At 37.4% G+C, this 17805-nt stretch overlaps 1 protein-coding gene across 1 annotated transcript; it reads right to left on the reverse strand.

Annotated features, from left to right (window-relative positions):
* Nucleotides 1-1162: 1162 nt before the first annotated feature.
* Nucleotides 1163-16783, reverse strand: Smp_154240 (hypothetical protein; the record flags this gene model as incomplete). The annotated part of the gene is made up of 7 exons (XM_018798407.1): nucleotides 1163-1454; nucleotides 4667-5229; nucleotides 10132-10878; nucleotides 12680-13128; nucleotides 14830-15562; nucleotides 15851-16176; nucleotides 16282-16783. 7 exons carry the CDS (start codon nucleotides 16781-16783, stop codon nucleotides 1163-1165), a joined length of 3612 nt encoding a protein of 1203 aa, XP_018653352.1.
* Between the last annotated feature and the right edge of the window lie 1022 nt (nucleotides 16784-17805).

A 17805-nucleotide genomic window follows, 5' to 3' on the forward strand; every position in this document is an offset into this window, starting at 1 on the left:
AAATAGGAAAAAGATGAAAGGGGACATATATGGAAGGAAGGTCGGGGGAGACGGAGAAAACAAGAAGATAGAAAACATTTAGAAAATAGACATAATTGAACAAAAGAAAACCAGGACTATAACAATAAATATGTATATATAACAAGGGTATATCACAATGGATATACACATGTATTTGTTCAATATGAAAACACATTTACTCATCTTCAAAAAGAAAAACAAAATTGAATAGTTTTGATCAAGAAACTGTACAACATAATGGAAAGTTGATTGGAGGGAAGTTTTTAAAACATTATATATGTATAAGCAGTTTAGATAATTACAAAATATGCAATAGTGTAAAAGGGATTCAGTCGGGGGGGTTTTGTTTATAAAAAAAAAAGAAACTGCAGAAGGTTAACCAAAAGACATCATCATGATAATTGGCTTCGCTTCTTCATTTTTTTTCAAAAGAACAAACCGAAGTAAAACAATAAATAATATATTGGTGAACGATTTATTTATAGAAAGCGATCAAGTAGTGCATTCTGTTAATGAATAACGTGGGGGGGTGTATGTGTGTGTGTGTATAGATATACAGATTGTTTCGTGATAACAACGAAAGAAAAAAAGGGGAACAAATTCTCGTCTCAAGATGTAAAAGAAAAAAAAAGAGTTGAGCTGCACACGGAATTGATCACCATCATCATGATCATAGAAATATAACAGTGAATATATATATTATATAAAGAGAATGATCTAATTGATTCAACAAAATTCATTGTTAAAGTACATAACAGATCAAAAGAGTGAACAGTAACTAAAGAATACATATAGAGAGAAAGAAAGGGAGAATTTGTGAGGTTAACGGTTAGAAACTGTACAAAAAATAATAATAATAATAATAATAATAATAATAAACACATTTGGAGCGGAAATAAAGCCTTCCACTGGTAACAACCCTGAAACATTTGAGGGATTGAGAAAAAAAAGTGAAGAAACAACGTTTGTTATCTATACAACAATAAAATATATGGAAGGGCAAGTAAAATGAAACCTGAACAAAATAGTTATGAAGAAATACTATAACATATAGGACATGGAAAGGCATTGTGAATTAAGGAATTTCAATTTTTTTAAAAAAAAAAAAGTACTGCCAATTTTTCTTTTCTTCTTTTAATTATTAATTACAAGTTTCTGAATCTAGATCTACAGTAGATTGTTTAAACTGATGCATTGTCGATTCATTCGGTTGAATCCTTGACGATGAATAAGTGTCTGTAGATAGTAACGGAATGTTTATTGAACGTTCTAATGAATGTGATAAAATACAATTTGTAGGATTTTGTTTTAAGGTGCATATAGATAAACATTGGGCAATAATATGACTGGCATTGTTTGTTTTTAATCCTGTTTCGCTTGGTGTACAGCCAAATGCTATTTCTGATAAAAGTTGTGACTCTTTAAGTAACCATCTGGTAAGAAGAATATACGAAAAGTAAAATAAATAATTTATCAAAGCTGGTTAGAACTATTCATTTTTATATTGGTTGTTTGAATCTTTCCATTGACGTTTAAGACTGTAATTGATTAGTCCCTTATTGACATGTGTACACTGTACGGATTACCTCAATACTGTCATTACTTTCCAAGCATTATAAGCAAGGATGGGATGCAGTTACAACCAGCTAGTGAGTTCCAAGCAGTACGAAGCACGCGTCCTGAATTCCACTGCAAGCCACCAACCATCTAGGCTTATAATGGTTAGAACTATGTTTAATTGGTTATATTGGAATCGGACAAGAAACATGAGTCTTCATGCAAATTACAATGTCTACTAAGAAAAAAGCATCTTCCCAGTTAAGGTACTTTCAGAGGTGTTCTGAATAGTTTCTGTGATCCCTTGTTCTAGCCAGTGTCGGGGGAGTCGATTGGCTGGATAAGCTTGTATATTCTCACAGGTACACAGAGCAGGATATATGTTCTAAGTGGGGAGCCAGACAAATGTAATGTTTCGATACTCTTTTAAAACGAGTAATGGACTTGCATAAACACCTGAGATAACCAAATCAGGCCGGTTTATCCACTCCATAGCATGTGCAAAGATTTCATTTCAGGAAGGTGATGAGGTCTACACTCCCGATCATTTATAGTTCTTACCAAGTTTTCAGATGGTAAATGGGGGCCACCCTTTGCGACGTATACACATTACGTGTACTCTTCACAAGTATATACGCTACTTAGCGTTAATCCCAGTTAGACAACTAAACACTGCATGAATACTTGAAATGCGTAGGTCATAGACCGATGGATTCCCAGCATAAAAGCATAAGTGACGTCCCCGCAACCGTTTTTCTTTTTGAGCAAAAACGGGTACACTTTATATGCACGCCTGGAAGACTCAGATCAAATCAGTTTGTCTTAAAACACCTTCCCATTTATCCGCTATCACATGAACATTGGGATGACCTGAGTGTTTGGTCAGACCGACCTCCTATAACGGTTCGTAGGTGAAGCCCCAAGACCTTTGAAACAACGCGGGAAGTTATAGGTTATATTTTTCTCCACAGCCTCTGTGATAACATTTCTATCATTGACAATAAGTAGTGTGGGTTAGAATCTCGTGAGGAGCAACACTTAGTTGAGATTCCAGATAAACTTTCATGACGAGAGTCAGCTCTAGCACGAAAACTAAGCTAAGGATTTTCTGTTGCTCAGCTTTAACTACTTAACACCATTAATACGCTTAGAATATAAATTATAAACTACTCCGCCAATACATCGTGTCTCAAAAACGACATCAAGAAAAAGACAAGAGTTGATTTACGGGGAAAGATATATAGTAGATTAATTCCTGTAGGCATTATCTATTCATAAACAATTTCAGATGGAATAAAATATCTCAATAATGAACAGAATTAATAGGAAATAATAGTTCCGTAAACACGACTAAACTACTTGGAAGTAGTATCATTCACCTAATATAAATTTAAACTTGAAGCACTAAACAAAGTTTATCTGTAATTAGACGTACTGAAACTTAATTTTAACATGAGGACCACAGATCGATAGTTCTTTTCAGTTATGTTATGAAACGATTTCGTATTACACGAAATGGATGTCTTAAAAGAGTAAAGATTCGATCAAAATCATAAACACGAAGGAACATCAACTTTGAGATGGAGGTGCATCCAGGTGACAAGTACCAAATAAGACGAAACGCTCATCCTAGATTCTACTGCTAACTACCATCCATTTCGTTCTATCAATCAGGCATTTACAACGTAGGATCAAGCATATATATATATATATATATATATATATATATATTGGTCAAAGTTGCCACACCTCACTAACACAACAAGATGAACACCGAATTCATAGAAGTAGTTAATTCAATGGTAGTAATATGTAAGGATTTTGTATAAGAATATAATACAGGAAGAAAAAATTAGTTGGTAGAAAGAAAGATATAAAGCAATTTCAATCTCATAGTTTAAGGGAAGACAAAGAGTGTATACAGCTATAGCATTATGATCGATTCTGAGCCATGTCACACACAGTCTACAACCATTGGTTAAGATAGTCACGCGGACCCCAACCAAGTAGTCTGTATCTACCAGTATGACTCAGATCAGAACGAGCTTTTTGAATCCGTTTAGAAATTTCGTCAGACACCAACCCATTAGGGGTGTTCGACTACTTCACTCCCTATCCTTATTTCAGATGTTGATGCAGGCCAGTTTTGAAGTAACAACGTGCATTTTTATAGGGGGCGATACGTATCCGAAACATCCTGGAATTGTTGCTCAATGCTACCAAAAGAATCTGCATCTTATCAGCTCCATCACCAAACAGGACTGTCCTCTGAGTATTCTAAGTCGATAAGTGGACCTCTTGGAAGGAGACCAATTCCTGAAAATTCAGTCGACGAGAACGTCTTTTCAGCAGTAGGTCTTTACAATGCTTGCGACTTAATAGCAATATTGAGGCAAGCTGCACATGCGCCGGTAAGAGACTGATCAGCATCGACGGGAAGATCCAAAAAACCAATATATATATATGGATTATAATAATTGATCGAGTATTTTTGATAGACGAAATAATTTTGTCTAATGAGCTCCTTTAGAATGGAATTATATTTACACTGAACTTTTAACGTACAAGTGCAACAGAATTGAAAGGTCCGTTTACAGAATGACGGTAGATTAAAATAGGTTCAGCTGTCCTTAGAGTTAGAACATTGGAGACCAAGTATAATAAGATTCTTTAATTAATCTGATCTGAGTTCCCGCTTCATAGGTACAAATTCGGTATAGGTAATGGGGTTTAGGCTTACTTTGTTCTTCATTTTTATGAAGAGGAAGTTGCTACGGAATATTATTCAGCTGAACTACTCTGATAGAGATGAACACTTTTATAACTACATGTATATCCTTATGATTAGAACAGATGATCAAGAATTTGGAGAAAAAACTACACTTTTTGAATAACACTTAGTAAGACAACAAAATATAGGGAATCAGCCAATACGGATTATGTATACAGTGCTTCATAGATTTGAAGAATCGAGTAAATGACTTTCTTCCAAATGTGTAAAAGGTAACGCAAAAACAAAGTTACTCTAAGATATCAACATAATTATTTTGAAGACATAAATCAATATAGTTTTAGAAAAGACACCTACCTTCTCGCCTGATCAACATGTACTGCTAGGTTTTTTAATATAAGTGCAGAAGTTACTCGAAGATGTTTTGTTACTGGTCCTTCACGTGGTGGATTATTTATGCCCGAATGAATCAGTGGATTTACTGAAATATTTGAATGATAATGGGGATTTGTAAGTAGAAAATGATGTTGTGCAGCCAACAGCTCAGTTTGTATATTTTTAGCTTCAACAGAACGAATGATTCCCCATCCTGTACGATCACCAACTAAGGGATATTCTGGATGCGTATCTCCAATTGATGAATTAACATCAGAAAAATGTTCATTTCGAGTTCTGTAATCAGTTTTAGACTTTTCATGATTTGATCTTCTCGCTTCTAATTCTCTTGGACTGCAATGCATATCAAGCACATGAGTCATTAAAGCGTACGGTGCTCGAGCCAGTGATGCTGACTGGCAGCCTCGCCAACGACAGCAACGACGTACAAGTTGAACAGGATACTTATGATTTGTATGGTGTGATCCATCTACCTTCCAATTTTCCTTGCTAGGTAAGTGTGTACTGTAAACATGAAAGGCGACCTATCGAAAAAAAGATTGTGTAACATTAAGTAAATATGATTAATGAAGAACATAATCAATATTGAGCCTGGAACACATGTGTGCTGGCCCACATCGGCACGACTAGATGGGAATAACAAGATTGATAGTGAGAGATCTAAAAAATGTAATAGCGATGATAATAAAACTGAACCATGAGAATATGGTTTGAAAATATAGAGTGGAAAGGTAATCTTGGAGGGATACTTGAATTTAGTACTGAGAGGAAGTTCAGGGGATCTGTGTCATTAGGAATGGTTCTGACTAATATAACCTAATCTTCAGCCACTATTCTAGATTATCACGTAGACAAGGTAAGTCTAAATCAGTCAGTCAGCGACAACGTAGGAACAGGCACATTTATGCATCGGTCCAAGTTGCCATACCTCGTTAGCACAACAAGATGAACACCGGATTCATAGAAGTAATTAATTTAGTGGTGGTAGTATATAAGGATATAGTATAGGAAGGAAAAAAGTTATGAAGCAATTTTAATCTCAAGGTTAAAGGGAAGATAAAGAGTGTATACACCTACGCCATTGTGATCGATTCTGAGCCATGTCATACAGAGTCTCCAACCATTGGTTACGATAGTCACGCGGACCCCAACCAAGTAGTCTGCATCTACCAACATGGCTGAGACTAGAAGTTAGTGACTTCAAGCACTGATTCCATGTTTTGGTTTGGCCGCCACTAACTCTCTTCCAACCATCCCCTACACTAGTCAGCATTGCGCGTCGTGGTAATCGGTGTTCAGGCATACGTAACACGTGGCCCAACCATCTCAGTCGATAAAGATTCATCACCTCATCAACTGATTTACCATCATTCCCTAATACCCTGCGTCTAACCTCACTATTACTTACCCGGTTATCCCAGCAGATGCGAGCAATATTTCTAAGGCATCTGTGGTCAAATACTAGTAACTTACGAGTATCTTCTACTCTTAGTGGCCATGTTTCGCAGCCGTAAAGTAGAACAGAACGAACTGCTGCGCAGTATACTCGTCCCTTAATTGATAGACGGATATCTCGTCTTCGCCATAGGTGACGTAAGTTGGCAAAAGCCAAACGAGCTTTTTGAATCCGTGCTGAGATTTCGTCAGACACCAACCCATTTAGGCTGATCAGACTTCCAAGATAAGTGAAGTTGTCCATGCGTTCGACTACTTCACTCCCTATCCTTAGTTCAGGTGTTGACGCAGGCCAGTCCTGGAGTAACAATTTACATTTGGATGAGGAGAAACGCATCCCAAACATCCTGGCATTATTACTCAGTTCTAACAGAAGACTCTGCATTTTGCCAGCGTCTTCACCGAACAGGACTATGTCATCTGCGTATTCTAAGTCGATAAGTGAACCTCCTGGTAGAAGATCAATTCCTGAAAATTCAGTCGACGAGAGTGCTATTTCCAGCAACAGGTCTATAATGAAGTTAAACAAAAATGGGGATAGTGGACAGCCTTGACGGACACCACTTGAGGTTGTAAAATCATATGACAGTTCGTCATAAGCTCTCACTCGACTGCTAGTGTTCGAGTAAAGAGCCTTCACAAGGTTTATGTACTTCTCAGGTACACCTTTCAATGAAAGACACTGCCACAGAACCTCTCGGTCTACAGAGTCAAATGCTGCTTTTAAGTCAAGAAAAACTATCATTGTCGGACGCCGATAAGCATGTCTGTGCTCCAAAACTTGACGAATGGTGAATATGTGGTCGATACAGCCACGACCAGATCTGAAGCCAGCCTGATTTTCTCGTGTTTGCAGTTCACGAGTCTTAGTTAGGCGCCCGATAATTATTGAGGCTAGTATTTTAGATACTATGTTAGTCAGACTAATCCCTCTATGGTTATCACAGGATGATTTTGGCCCCTTCTTATATATTGGGACAGAGATTGTGACCAGTCAGATGGGATTACGTCCGTTTCCCAGATTTTAGCTAGAATATTAGTCAACCTAATCGCTAAAATTGGACCACCATATTTAAAGACCTCTGGAGCCAATCCATCAGGACCAGCTGCTTTTCCTCGTTTCAGATTACCTATAGCCTTTTGAACTTCAAGTAGGGTCGGGGGGCCTACTTCAATGTTCCATTCAGGTTTTCTGGGAATAGTGGGTAGTTGTGCAGTAGCTGAAGGCCAGCTAAACTGCTCCTTAAAGTGTTCCGCCCATCGTTCTAAACGTTTGGGTTGAGAGCAGATAAGGGTTCCGTCTTTTTCCGAGATTGTCTCACACTTGACTTCTTAATTCCGGTTTCTTTTATTAGTCTGAATAGTTGCCTGGTGTTGCCTACAGCCGCTGCCTTTTCCATCTCTTTTGCTTTCGTTGCCCACCACTGCTCACGATCGTTCCTTAGACTTTTAGTTAACCTAGATCTAATTTGTTTACGCTCTTCGTCGTGTTCAGAGCCTGATGGGATGAGTTTACGCGAATCCATCAGTGAAATAGACTTGGAAGAAATCCACTGGTTTTTTGGAGGCCTATGATTTAAATGACTAATAGATGTTACTGCTGTTTCCACAGCTGTTCGTATATCTTTCCAAGCAGCATCTGGGTCAGTCTCGTTCCCAGAACTACCTAGATGTGAACTCAGTTGTTTCTGGAATTTACATTTGGCTTTCTCGTCCTCCAGTTCAATCCTAATGGGTCTTCTTAGTGTACTTTTCCTGCGTCCATTGAGGCGCAGACAAATGCGCGCTCGTATCAAAGCGTGATCAGAGTCTAAACAAGTATTCCAATACGAGCGACAATCTTCTATTGAGCCTCTCCAACGATGACTGATGACAATATGGTCTATTTGAGTCCATCGTTGGTTTGGTGAAGGTGGTCGCCATGTTAGACGATGTCTCTCCTTATGCTTAAAATTAGTGCTTGCTAAAAATAAACGATTGTCTGAGCATAGTTGCAACAGACGATCACCATTATCGGTTCGTTGAGCCGGAATACTAAAACACCCACCTAAATGTCTTTCTGTTTGATTTAAGCTGCCTACCTGGGCATTAAAGTCACCCGCTACGACTACTATGTCTGAGCGCTTAGCTTTCTGAAGAAGCTCAGAGAGTTTTCTGTAAAAGTCATCTTTTACTTCATCATGGCTGCAGTCAGTGGGAGCGTGGGCAGAAATGACGAAAAGGCAACGACGTGTGTCCCTATCCTTCCGAGTTCTTACGGAGCCATTTAGCCGGACAGCACACAGGCGACTGTTAACGGGGATCCATTCTAATAGTGCCTGTTCTGCCCTTGTACTTAGTGCTATGCCTACACCTGCAAGTCCACGAGAACTAGCCAACGGGTCGCCAGATACACGGAGGATGTATTTCGTTGGCTGTCCATTTTGGCGAGGTGAGGTCAAGTGAATGACCACACTAGGATCTTGTATGCGTGTTTCGGAGACACAGCATACGTCAATGGTACGAGATTCTAGGGTCTTAGCCAAGGAGGCCTGTTGACCGATTTGACTTAGGGTACGTCTAAATCTACCAGCATGTTTCAAACCGATAATCAAAGACTTTAAGAACTGATTGCACCTGTCGGTTTTATCGTTCCTTGCTTTCTTCCATGTCATTTCTACACTAACAAGCATCACTTGTCGAGGTAGGTTATGGTTAGACATCTGTAGCACATGTCCTAACCACCTTGGTCGATGAAGATTCACTATCACAACAACCAGTACGCTATATCTTACCTCAGTATTGCCTACTCAGTCATTCTATGAAACTCAAACAATGCTTATGATCAAAGATCTACAGCCTAAGCGTGTCTTCTACTTTCGTAGATCATGTATGTTAACCCAAAATTAAAACAGAGGGCTGTTGATCAGTAAACACAATCTCGATCTAGCCACAAGCAAGCCAAGTTAACAAATATTAATTGGGCCTTCGAAGTCCCGAAATTCGGTCAGAAACCAACCTAACAACCCTGGTTACACATCCAACATAAGTGAAGTGGTCAGCGAGCTTAACTACTACACTTCCTATACTAGTTTAGATATTGACGCAAACTAGTCCTGGAACGAAATTTTGCATTTAGAGAGAGAGAAATGCAAGCACCGTTGTTTGGTGAGATGAAAACTTAATTTTGTCAGCATTTTTCTCAAATAGGACTACTAGGCCGAGATAATTTAAGTCCGTGAGCAAGTCTCCTGGTGGTAGATTGAGCCATGAAAAGTTAACTAAAGAAAATGTTATTTCTAAGAGGATATCGATAACAAAATTAAATAAAAACTGGGATAGTAAGGAGACCTGAAGAACGTCACCGAGGTACAAGAATAGTAGAAGGGAGTATCTGGTTTATGATCACGAAGAGTTATGACACAGCAAAAATATAACTCTATGCCTTTTTAACCAACTTAAAATTATGGTTCAACAAATTAGAATAAAATGCCTAACTTATTTAAATTATGGTGCATACTGTGCACATATGCCAATTAAAGACTAACAAGCTGCAGTCCTAAACATCAATGGGAAGATTCAAACAAACAATACTAAGTGAATTTAAACTTCACCCGATTGCACAAGCAAGTGGCTATCAGGACTCAGTAGCTGAGTGGATAACGCGATGGTGCTAGAAGCGAAAGGTACTGGATTCGAGTCCCTGAGTGAACATCAACAAGTCTGAGATGCAGGTACATCAATCTGACGAGTCCCAATAGGATGAAACGCGCGTCCTGGATTCCAGTGCTAGCCACTAACCATCTTTGCTTTCATCAACCAACAGATTAAAATATTAATTCATAATTTAGCCACGACTTTTCTATTCAAGTGTCAGAACTGCGTTTTTTCTCTTACACGTTCTATTCAGTATAAAAAACCTAAACAGCCCCCAAGCTCCGAAAAGAAACATTTCAAAAAAACAAAGATTAATAAAAAGTAATCAGACCCACCTGGTGCTTCAATTCAAATGTAGCTGTACAACACTCCCATTCACATAAATACAACACTGGCTTTTCTATGTTAACCGTTTTAGATGGATTATCTGAACATGTGAGACTGGCATTGCCAGATTCTGAATTGCGTTCTGACGATTCACTAGCCACGGAAACATCACAATCAAGTTTGTTCGACTTGTCTATAACATCTTTTGAAATTGACGAATTTTTGTTATCATTACTTGAAGGTTCGACTATCACCTCACTACTACTACTGCTAGTACTGGTGCCTGAAGGGGATTCAACTGACACTGGATCAGTGGGTTGTTTCCAAGTAGGATCCAGAACAGAGCCAGGCACAGGATTAAACGTTAATGGAACGTGCAAAGTTGGTGAGCAGTCAATATGTTTAGACGTCAGATCACGTCGACGCTTGGGTGTGAACAATCGACTTTTTGAACCCCATTTTCGTCGACGCTTCAAGAATCTATGAGAAGAATGTAAACCACGAAACCGGGAATTTGAATTTTTCTCCAGTTTACCACTGTTTTCATTATTATTGATGTTACCATTCCCACTAGAAGCAATATGCAATGGATTATTTTCACATAGCGAATTGTTATCTTTTTCATTTTCATGAATCTCATCCGTTAAATAACCATTGCTTAAAGAAGTCTTGCTCAATTTTTTACTTGAATTCTCACATACATCAAAAGGCGTTGATTTACCATCATTCGAATCAATATCCATGTTTGAATTATCCTGTGAGTGTTGATATTAAATTATGTAAAAGAGAATGAGGAAACTGACATGATAAAAAATATATATTAAACAAAAGTGAAATGCAGAATTTTAGACACATTTTGACGAAGGTCAGACAACTTTACCAGTATCATATATTTATACTGTTTATATAACCAAATCATGATTTCAAATGTATATAAGGCACTGGAAAGTTCTTCCCTTGTTTTGAAGGTGATTAAAAGCTGGTAACAGGAAGTTTTGGAACTAAGTAGTGTACTAGTTGACATTCGTCAAGTACGGTCACAATACACGCGATGTTACGCTCCGTGCTAATACAAACCCTGTCTTCGTTGCTAAGTCAATATTACGAGAGATGATACGCATTTCGGTGACTTTTAGCTAACGTGTCTTGGAAACTATAATATACAGACAAAGGGGAGGAAATATTATGTTTGCTTAAAACTTGGAAGATTCAGTCCACAGGTTAATCGCGTATTTTACTGGTTGAAAGTTGAATGACCCAATTCAACAGGTAACAACAAAATTCGATGATTTCAAGAAGTTAAAACCTTCAGCATTTAAACAACCTATAATTCCAATTCTACAGACAAAAAAACCTTCCAATTGTCGTTTGCGTGAGCATAAGTATATAATACAGTCTACACCTACCAGCATGGCTTAGTCCAATTGTCAGTGACTTCATGGATAAGAAACAAAAATCCAACCACGTAGTTACACATACATTTAATCGATCTTTTAGTGATAAAATTGTTGAAGGCAGTCGGTAGGAAAAATAATTGAAGATAACCTAACTTTCTTACTTAATACTTAGATATAGAAAAGATGAACTGAAAGAAGTTATTTTCATGAATTTCGTTTTTTTTTAAAGTTAATCAAATCCAGTGGTGTCTAATACTAAAATTTACTTTCAAAATGATCCATAACCATAGGATAGATAGTGAAGTGGTAATTTGATGATTGAACCAGCCGATATTCAGCCACTAAATTTTAGGTTTGGATTATGCTTTACTATTTCGGCCTGGGTACACAAGTTGTATAGCTACTGTTGATCACATGGTTAGTGTAGCTCACTCAAAGTAGTGTAGATTATACATTAGTCACACTATTATCTTATTCATTTACTTGATGAATGAAACGAAGATCAATCAGTTGAACCACCACAGCATGTGAAGGATAATATAAGTAAAATTAACACTTATAGATACGACAACCGCATAAAATAATGATGCATGAACATGCGAATGATGTAACTTGAACAGATTGATAATAAATTGGATGGAAAAATGTAGAAGCATATAACAATGGATAAGTGAAAAGAAATAAACGGCAACAAAATGAAATGAAAATTTTGAAAACAATTAACGAATTAATAATAACTGTCTCCAGTCAGTCAGTCAGTCAGCTACAACGTAGGACCAGGCACATTTATGCATCGGTCCAAGTTGCCATACCTCTTTAGCACAACCAGATGAACACCGGATTCATAAGAGTAGTTAATTTAGTGGTGGTAATATATAAAAGAAAGGTTGTATATAAGGATAATAACTGTCTACAAACCAACAAGACAACAGTTGTCATCAATACTATGCTCCTTGAATACATGTCCAACATAAGAACTGACTTCACCAAACCAATTTGGAGTTTACATTGATCTCAGTTAGAACATCATGTCAAATTGATGTTGCTTACACAAACACCAATTATTTGGATCATAATAAAATAAGAGTAAACAGTCATTTAATCTTCGATAAAAATTTTCAATAAATTAGATACAAGCCAAGAAAAATAACACACTTACTTTTGTACTTAAGATTAGTTCACGTTTCGTCTCTAGTACACCATTGACACATTTGACAATTGATTTACACTGTTCGGAAGTTTGCTTTAATTTTCTGTCTTGAATAGCTAAAACAGCTTCTTGTAAAATACCAGTTCGAAGACCATTTGTATGAAAACTATTAATTGAACTTTTTAGTCCACCATCCATGATAGGATCAATACTTTTTTCACCATTAACAATAGGCTTGATTTCATCATTGTCACCTAACTCGTCCTTATTATTATTATTAGTGGTTTTCTTGTTACAAGTATCATAAGTTACAATTGGCTTCAAGTGAGGTAGTAAATTACGAGAATTATTTATTTGATTTAAAGATTCATCGGAAAATTTTTCCGAACAACCTTCATGTTTCTCAGTTTGTTGAATTTCCTTGGAATTTATAGATACCCCTAAAGGAGCTGAGTTTCCTGTAAAAGCAAAATAAAACCATCTATTATCATACTATAATGATACCCATAAAACATTAAAAATAAAATATTAATTTGGAATGACGGACAAGAATAAGGATTCACAGCCCCCAAATGCCCTGGTACGGCCGAGAGTGGGGAGAGTCCGCTCTCCCTCTCCAAATGCTTTCACATGGCCACGCGTATATAGCCTCTACAAGGGAAGTCTTAGTCACTGCCTTCTCGTGGCGGGGGTGTTGTTTACGAAATTGAGAGGACGAAAAGCGAATGCCCGGCGCCTTAACCGGGTTGGTGGATACGGAAAGTCCACCTAGGAGAGTTGGAAAACCCTCATTCCAAACTAATGGTGCACATGGGCTCCAGTATCTTAAAGGAACAAATGGCGTATGAATCGACCGTTGGTCATCGGCTACCATGGGACTGAATCTCCTTACTATGCTCCACTGCCTTGTGGATCAGACCTTTAGGTCAAAGGCTCGGGGTGTGGCCCCCTAAGAAAACCACCTGCTTCAGTTTGGGCACCTGGGCAGTATCACAGCCCTCACAGAAATCAAATGAGATTTGTGTGGCACATATGTATCTGGTGCTGTGTTCAAATAAATAAAACAAGAATAAGGGCTGAGTCAAGATCTAACTTCATTGGTTTATAAGTGATTTATTTAGTAAGTATTCTCCAATCACTTTTATTTCTAATACCTCGATTCTTTTGATATTTTTTTGTTATTTGAGCACGTCACTTGGTTTGAAGAAAAAATTAAAGTCTTCAGATTTCGGTTTTATTCGGAGGTTTACGTTAATAATTCGATTTCGTGAGAAGTTAACAATTAATTACAATGTAAGACTGTGCTAAAATTACCAGTCAGGAATCCATTATTCGTCCGTTTCACGATGCATTACCCATAAAAATCTCTAAACCCATTATACAGTTTAGAGAGATAAGTGATCGTTAGATTGAAGTAGCTTTTAGTAGTCCATTGAAATTTCTTTAGTCCAACCCCAAAAATTTTGTTATATCGTAGCGAACGAGAACACAAGTGGGGAGAATTGAATGTATGTGAACACAGAATTACAGAACATTTTAGTAAAATATGAGAACCATACAGTGAATGCCTAATTTTCAAAATACCAATCAATTGTCTCAAACTTGGCTGTTCCTTTTGCAAACATCAGTCACTTTTCTCATACTTCATTGTTTCTGCATTTCCATACCAATTGCTTTCTGTTCCTGTTCCTTCCTCCTCGATTTTCTTCAGCTTTTACTGCCAAGCATTCTACTCCTGACTACCGTTATATACTACTTATGTCGATATAAGTAGCACACACTACAATGTGGCTATCAGTTATAGCTAATTATTCGAGTTTTACTCCTCTGTTAATAAATTTGTGTTTGTGAGCATTCAAAAGAAACTAATAAGTATGTACCTACAATAAATGAATTGATCTCTATTAATCCCTATATGGTGAAAAAGCCGAATACCCAATAACAAGTCAGCATAATACGTCAGTGGAATAAATAAATTATTTCGCTAACTTACTATTTCTATCAGAAACAAAAAACCAACTGCTCAGTTGGCAGTTGATCAACAATACACAAGTGATCATTTATATCATATTAGATTGTTGTATTGATGAATTTGCTATAGTATCATAGTGCCATCGTTTAGGATGATACATAAAATAAATGTATAAACTAAAATTTACCTTGAGGTTGGGATGTTAGATTGCACGAATTTGTAAGCAGCAAAGATGTTGAACTGATTCGATCAGTTACATTCATGTTTCCTGATGAGTAATTAGTTCTACAAAGAGAAGAACTATTGATTTTTACTGCATCAGTCGGTTGAGTAGGAGATGAAATTAGACTTGTCCGTGAATGAGTCCGTTTTATGGAACGTCGCATTGCAGATGGCGGTGGTAAAGAAGGTGGTGGCATTTGAAGTCTATCCGTCAGTTCAGATAAACTAGGTGTCACCACTTTTGGTGAATTAGGAGAAGTAGAATTGATTACTGGCATGTTGGTATTAGGTGATGATGAGGCAGGTGGCACTGAAGATAGTAAGTTGATAAGACCAGAGCAAGCAGTACTTCCGCTTTGAGGTCTGTACACTGGGTGTGATATACAAGTAGATGTTGATGAAATTGCGGGTTGTTTTGAATAAGTACTAGATTCAAACTTCAAATTACGGAAGGATGAAGTAGTAGAGTTATGAATATCATTATTATCAAAAGAATCAGAAGGAACTGGGTGTACTACAGGAAGTTTTGGGCGTAAAGATGACTTTAACATCTGCCCATTAGTGTATGCAGGTGCATCCCTGGATCGATTGAGCTCATTTACATTAGGAGACACACGACTAAGAGCAGGAATTCGTAGACCGGCCCCATGAGGAGGTTGTGGTTGAACATTTTGAGCTTGTGGAGTGCGGGGTAAAAGCTATAAATAGAAGGTAAAAAAACAAACAATAAAATTAGATGCACTGGATAAAAATACTTTAGTTCTCGGATAAGATTGTACAAAAAGGGAGTATAAATTAGCAATACAGTTGCGTCAATTCGGATAATTTTGATAATTTCCCTAGGCGCTTAATTACTGTATATACAAGGATATACAAGAAAACTTAATTTAACCATATGAGGATATTTTTTAATAATATGTATGGAGTAAAAGTATTAAGGTATACAAATCATTTTAGAAGTTTTATTCCGTGAATATGTAACTTACTCTAATGCGATGAAGCGATTGAGAACCCATCGCCTGGCCTTCTAATGTAAGTAATGCTAACAAAGGTTGAAGTAAAATAAAAGGAATGTTTTCTTGATCGAATGAATTTACATTTAAGCAACAGGACTCCCAGCAAGTTAAGCACATCGTTGCATCCAGATTTGTTAAGCAACGAAGAGCCTCTAAAGTAGCACACACAACTGCCAAATCCGGTAAGCATAACAACTGGGCAAGTCTGGGCCAAACAGTTTGAGGTAGACCGACAAGAAGACTAGATAAATTCGTTTTTTCACGAACTTTCGTTAGATTAGCCAGAAACATTAAACCTAGAATGTTAGTAAGAAAAAGCAAATGAGTGATAAGAGGTCTTAAAACAACTACTATGCAGTATATAATTAAGATTTGAAAAGATTAAGATAAAAAGATCTCACCTGCAATTAAATCACACCGATCATTACTTTCCAGAATGCATCGAGTTAGAAATGCTAAGGTTAGCTGGCCAAGACGACAACCGTTATCAATTAAAGGTGTCCAATATTCTGGGCATTCAAGTGGGAGTGATAAACTAGGTGGATCTAGGGGATAGCGTATGCTTGAAAGTAGTTGTAGCCCCAAGGATCTCAATCCTGAGTGGTGTGCATAAGCACAAAGAAATATAAAACGAAGTGCATTTGGACTTCCTGCAATAACACGTGCGTTTTCTCGCCAGGTTACAAGAGGCAAGCCATTTGGGAAAATATTGCAAGGTATAATAGGTCCAAAATCTAGTTCATCATCGTCATCTTCGACTACTGATGCATAGGCAACAGGTGGTGGAGTCACCAGGTTAACAAGAATAGTGGCGATCAACAAAACACGGGAACCTTCAAAACCTTCGATTGGCCAATGGGTTCCACAATACTGATTGGAATACGGAGTAAAAAGTTCATGCATAGCCTTTTCTTCATTTGTGCCAATTTCATCGATAGTGTACTCTGAAAAGGAAGACATGAAGTAGAGCTATGTAGTGTTGTATTGAATAAAGAAAATGAGTCATTTTATCACCGTATCATAAAACCATTTACAAATTATGAGAAACAGGAAGCGGTACAACAATGTGGTCAAACGACTGAAGCTAGAGAAGTGTATCAAAGCATTACAACTTGATGGTTTAACGATAATACCCTTGGTGTGAGGAAAAAAGGTCCTAAAGTTCGGCCTTATGATGGACACAGTCTGTAAGACACCCAGAGGCAACAAGCATGTAAGTAGGTCCAATTTGACACACTACATCAAAACAGAACTAACTAACCTAAATAAATAAGATGCAGAATGTGAAAATTATAGGCTAGTCAAATCTCCACAATGCTACAATCCGGAAGAATCTTGATAACTAATCCAACCTAACCTTACTTTGAAAAGACTAACAGTTAAACTTGATTGGACATGCGATTTAGTGTAACATAACATGTACACATTTTGTTTACTGGATTATGTGATAACGGCTACATAGTATCGCTTCCATCATATTTACAGGTAAATGAAGTAAATCCCATTTATTAACGACAAACATGTGAGTGTATTAGGAGGCCATTTGTATTTGTTTTACACTAGTAGTGGTACAACTTAAGTGAAGATAATTTTATTTCCTGTATTTTGTGTCTATTTATTTTTATTTATTTATTTAAACACATAAATAGTGGTACGAAGGGGCACCAGATATATATGCACCACAAAAATCTCATTTGGCCTAATCTACAAGGCAGTGGAGCATCGTGAGGAGATACAGTCCCATGGTAGCCAGTGACCAACGATTGATTCATACACCATTTGTTCCTTTAAGATACTGGAGCCCATGTGCACCATTGGTTCGGAATCAGGGTTTTCCAACTCCCCTAGGTGGACTTTCCGTATCCACTATACCGGTTAAAGCGCCGGGCATTCGCTTTTCGTCCTCTCAATTTTGTAGGCAGTGA

The sequence above is a fragment of the Schistosoma mansoni genome, chromosome 6 (genome assembly GCF_000237925.1).
Source record: "Schistosoma mansoni strain Puerto Rico chromosome 6, complete genome".
NCBI classification, from domain to species: domain Eukaryota; kingdom Metazoa; phylum Platyhelminthes; class Trematoda; order Strigeidida; family Schistosomatidae; genus Schistosoma; species Schistosoma mansoni.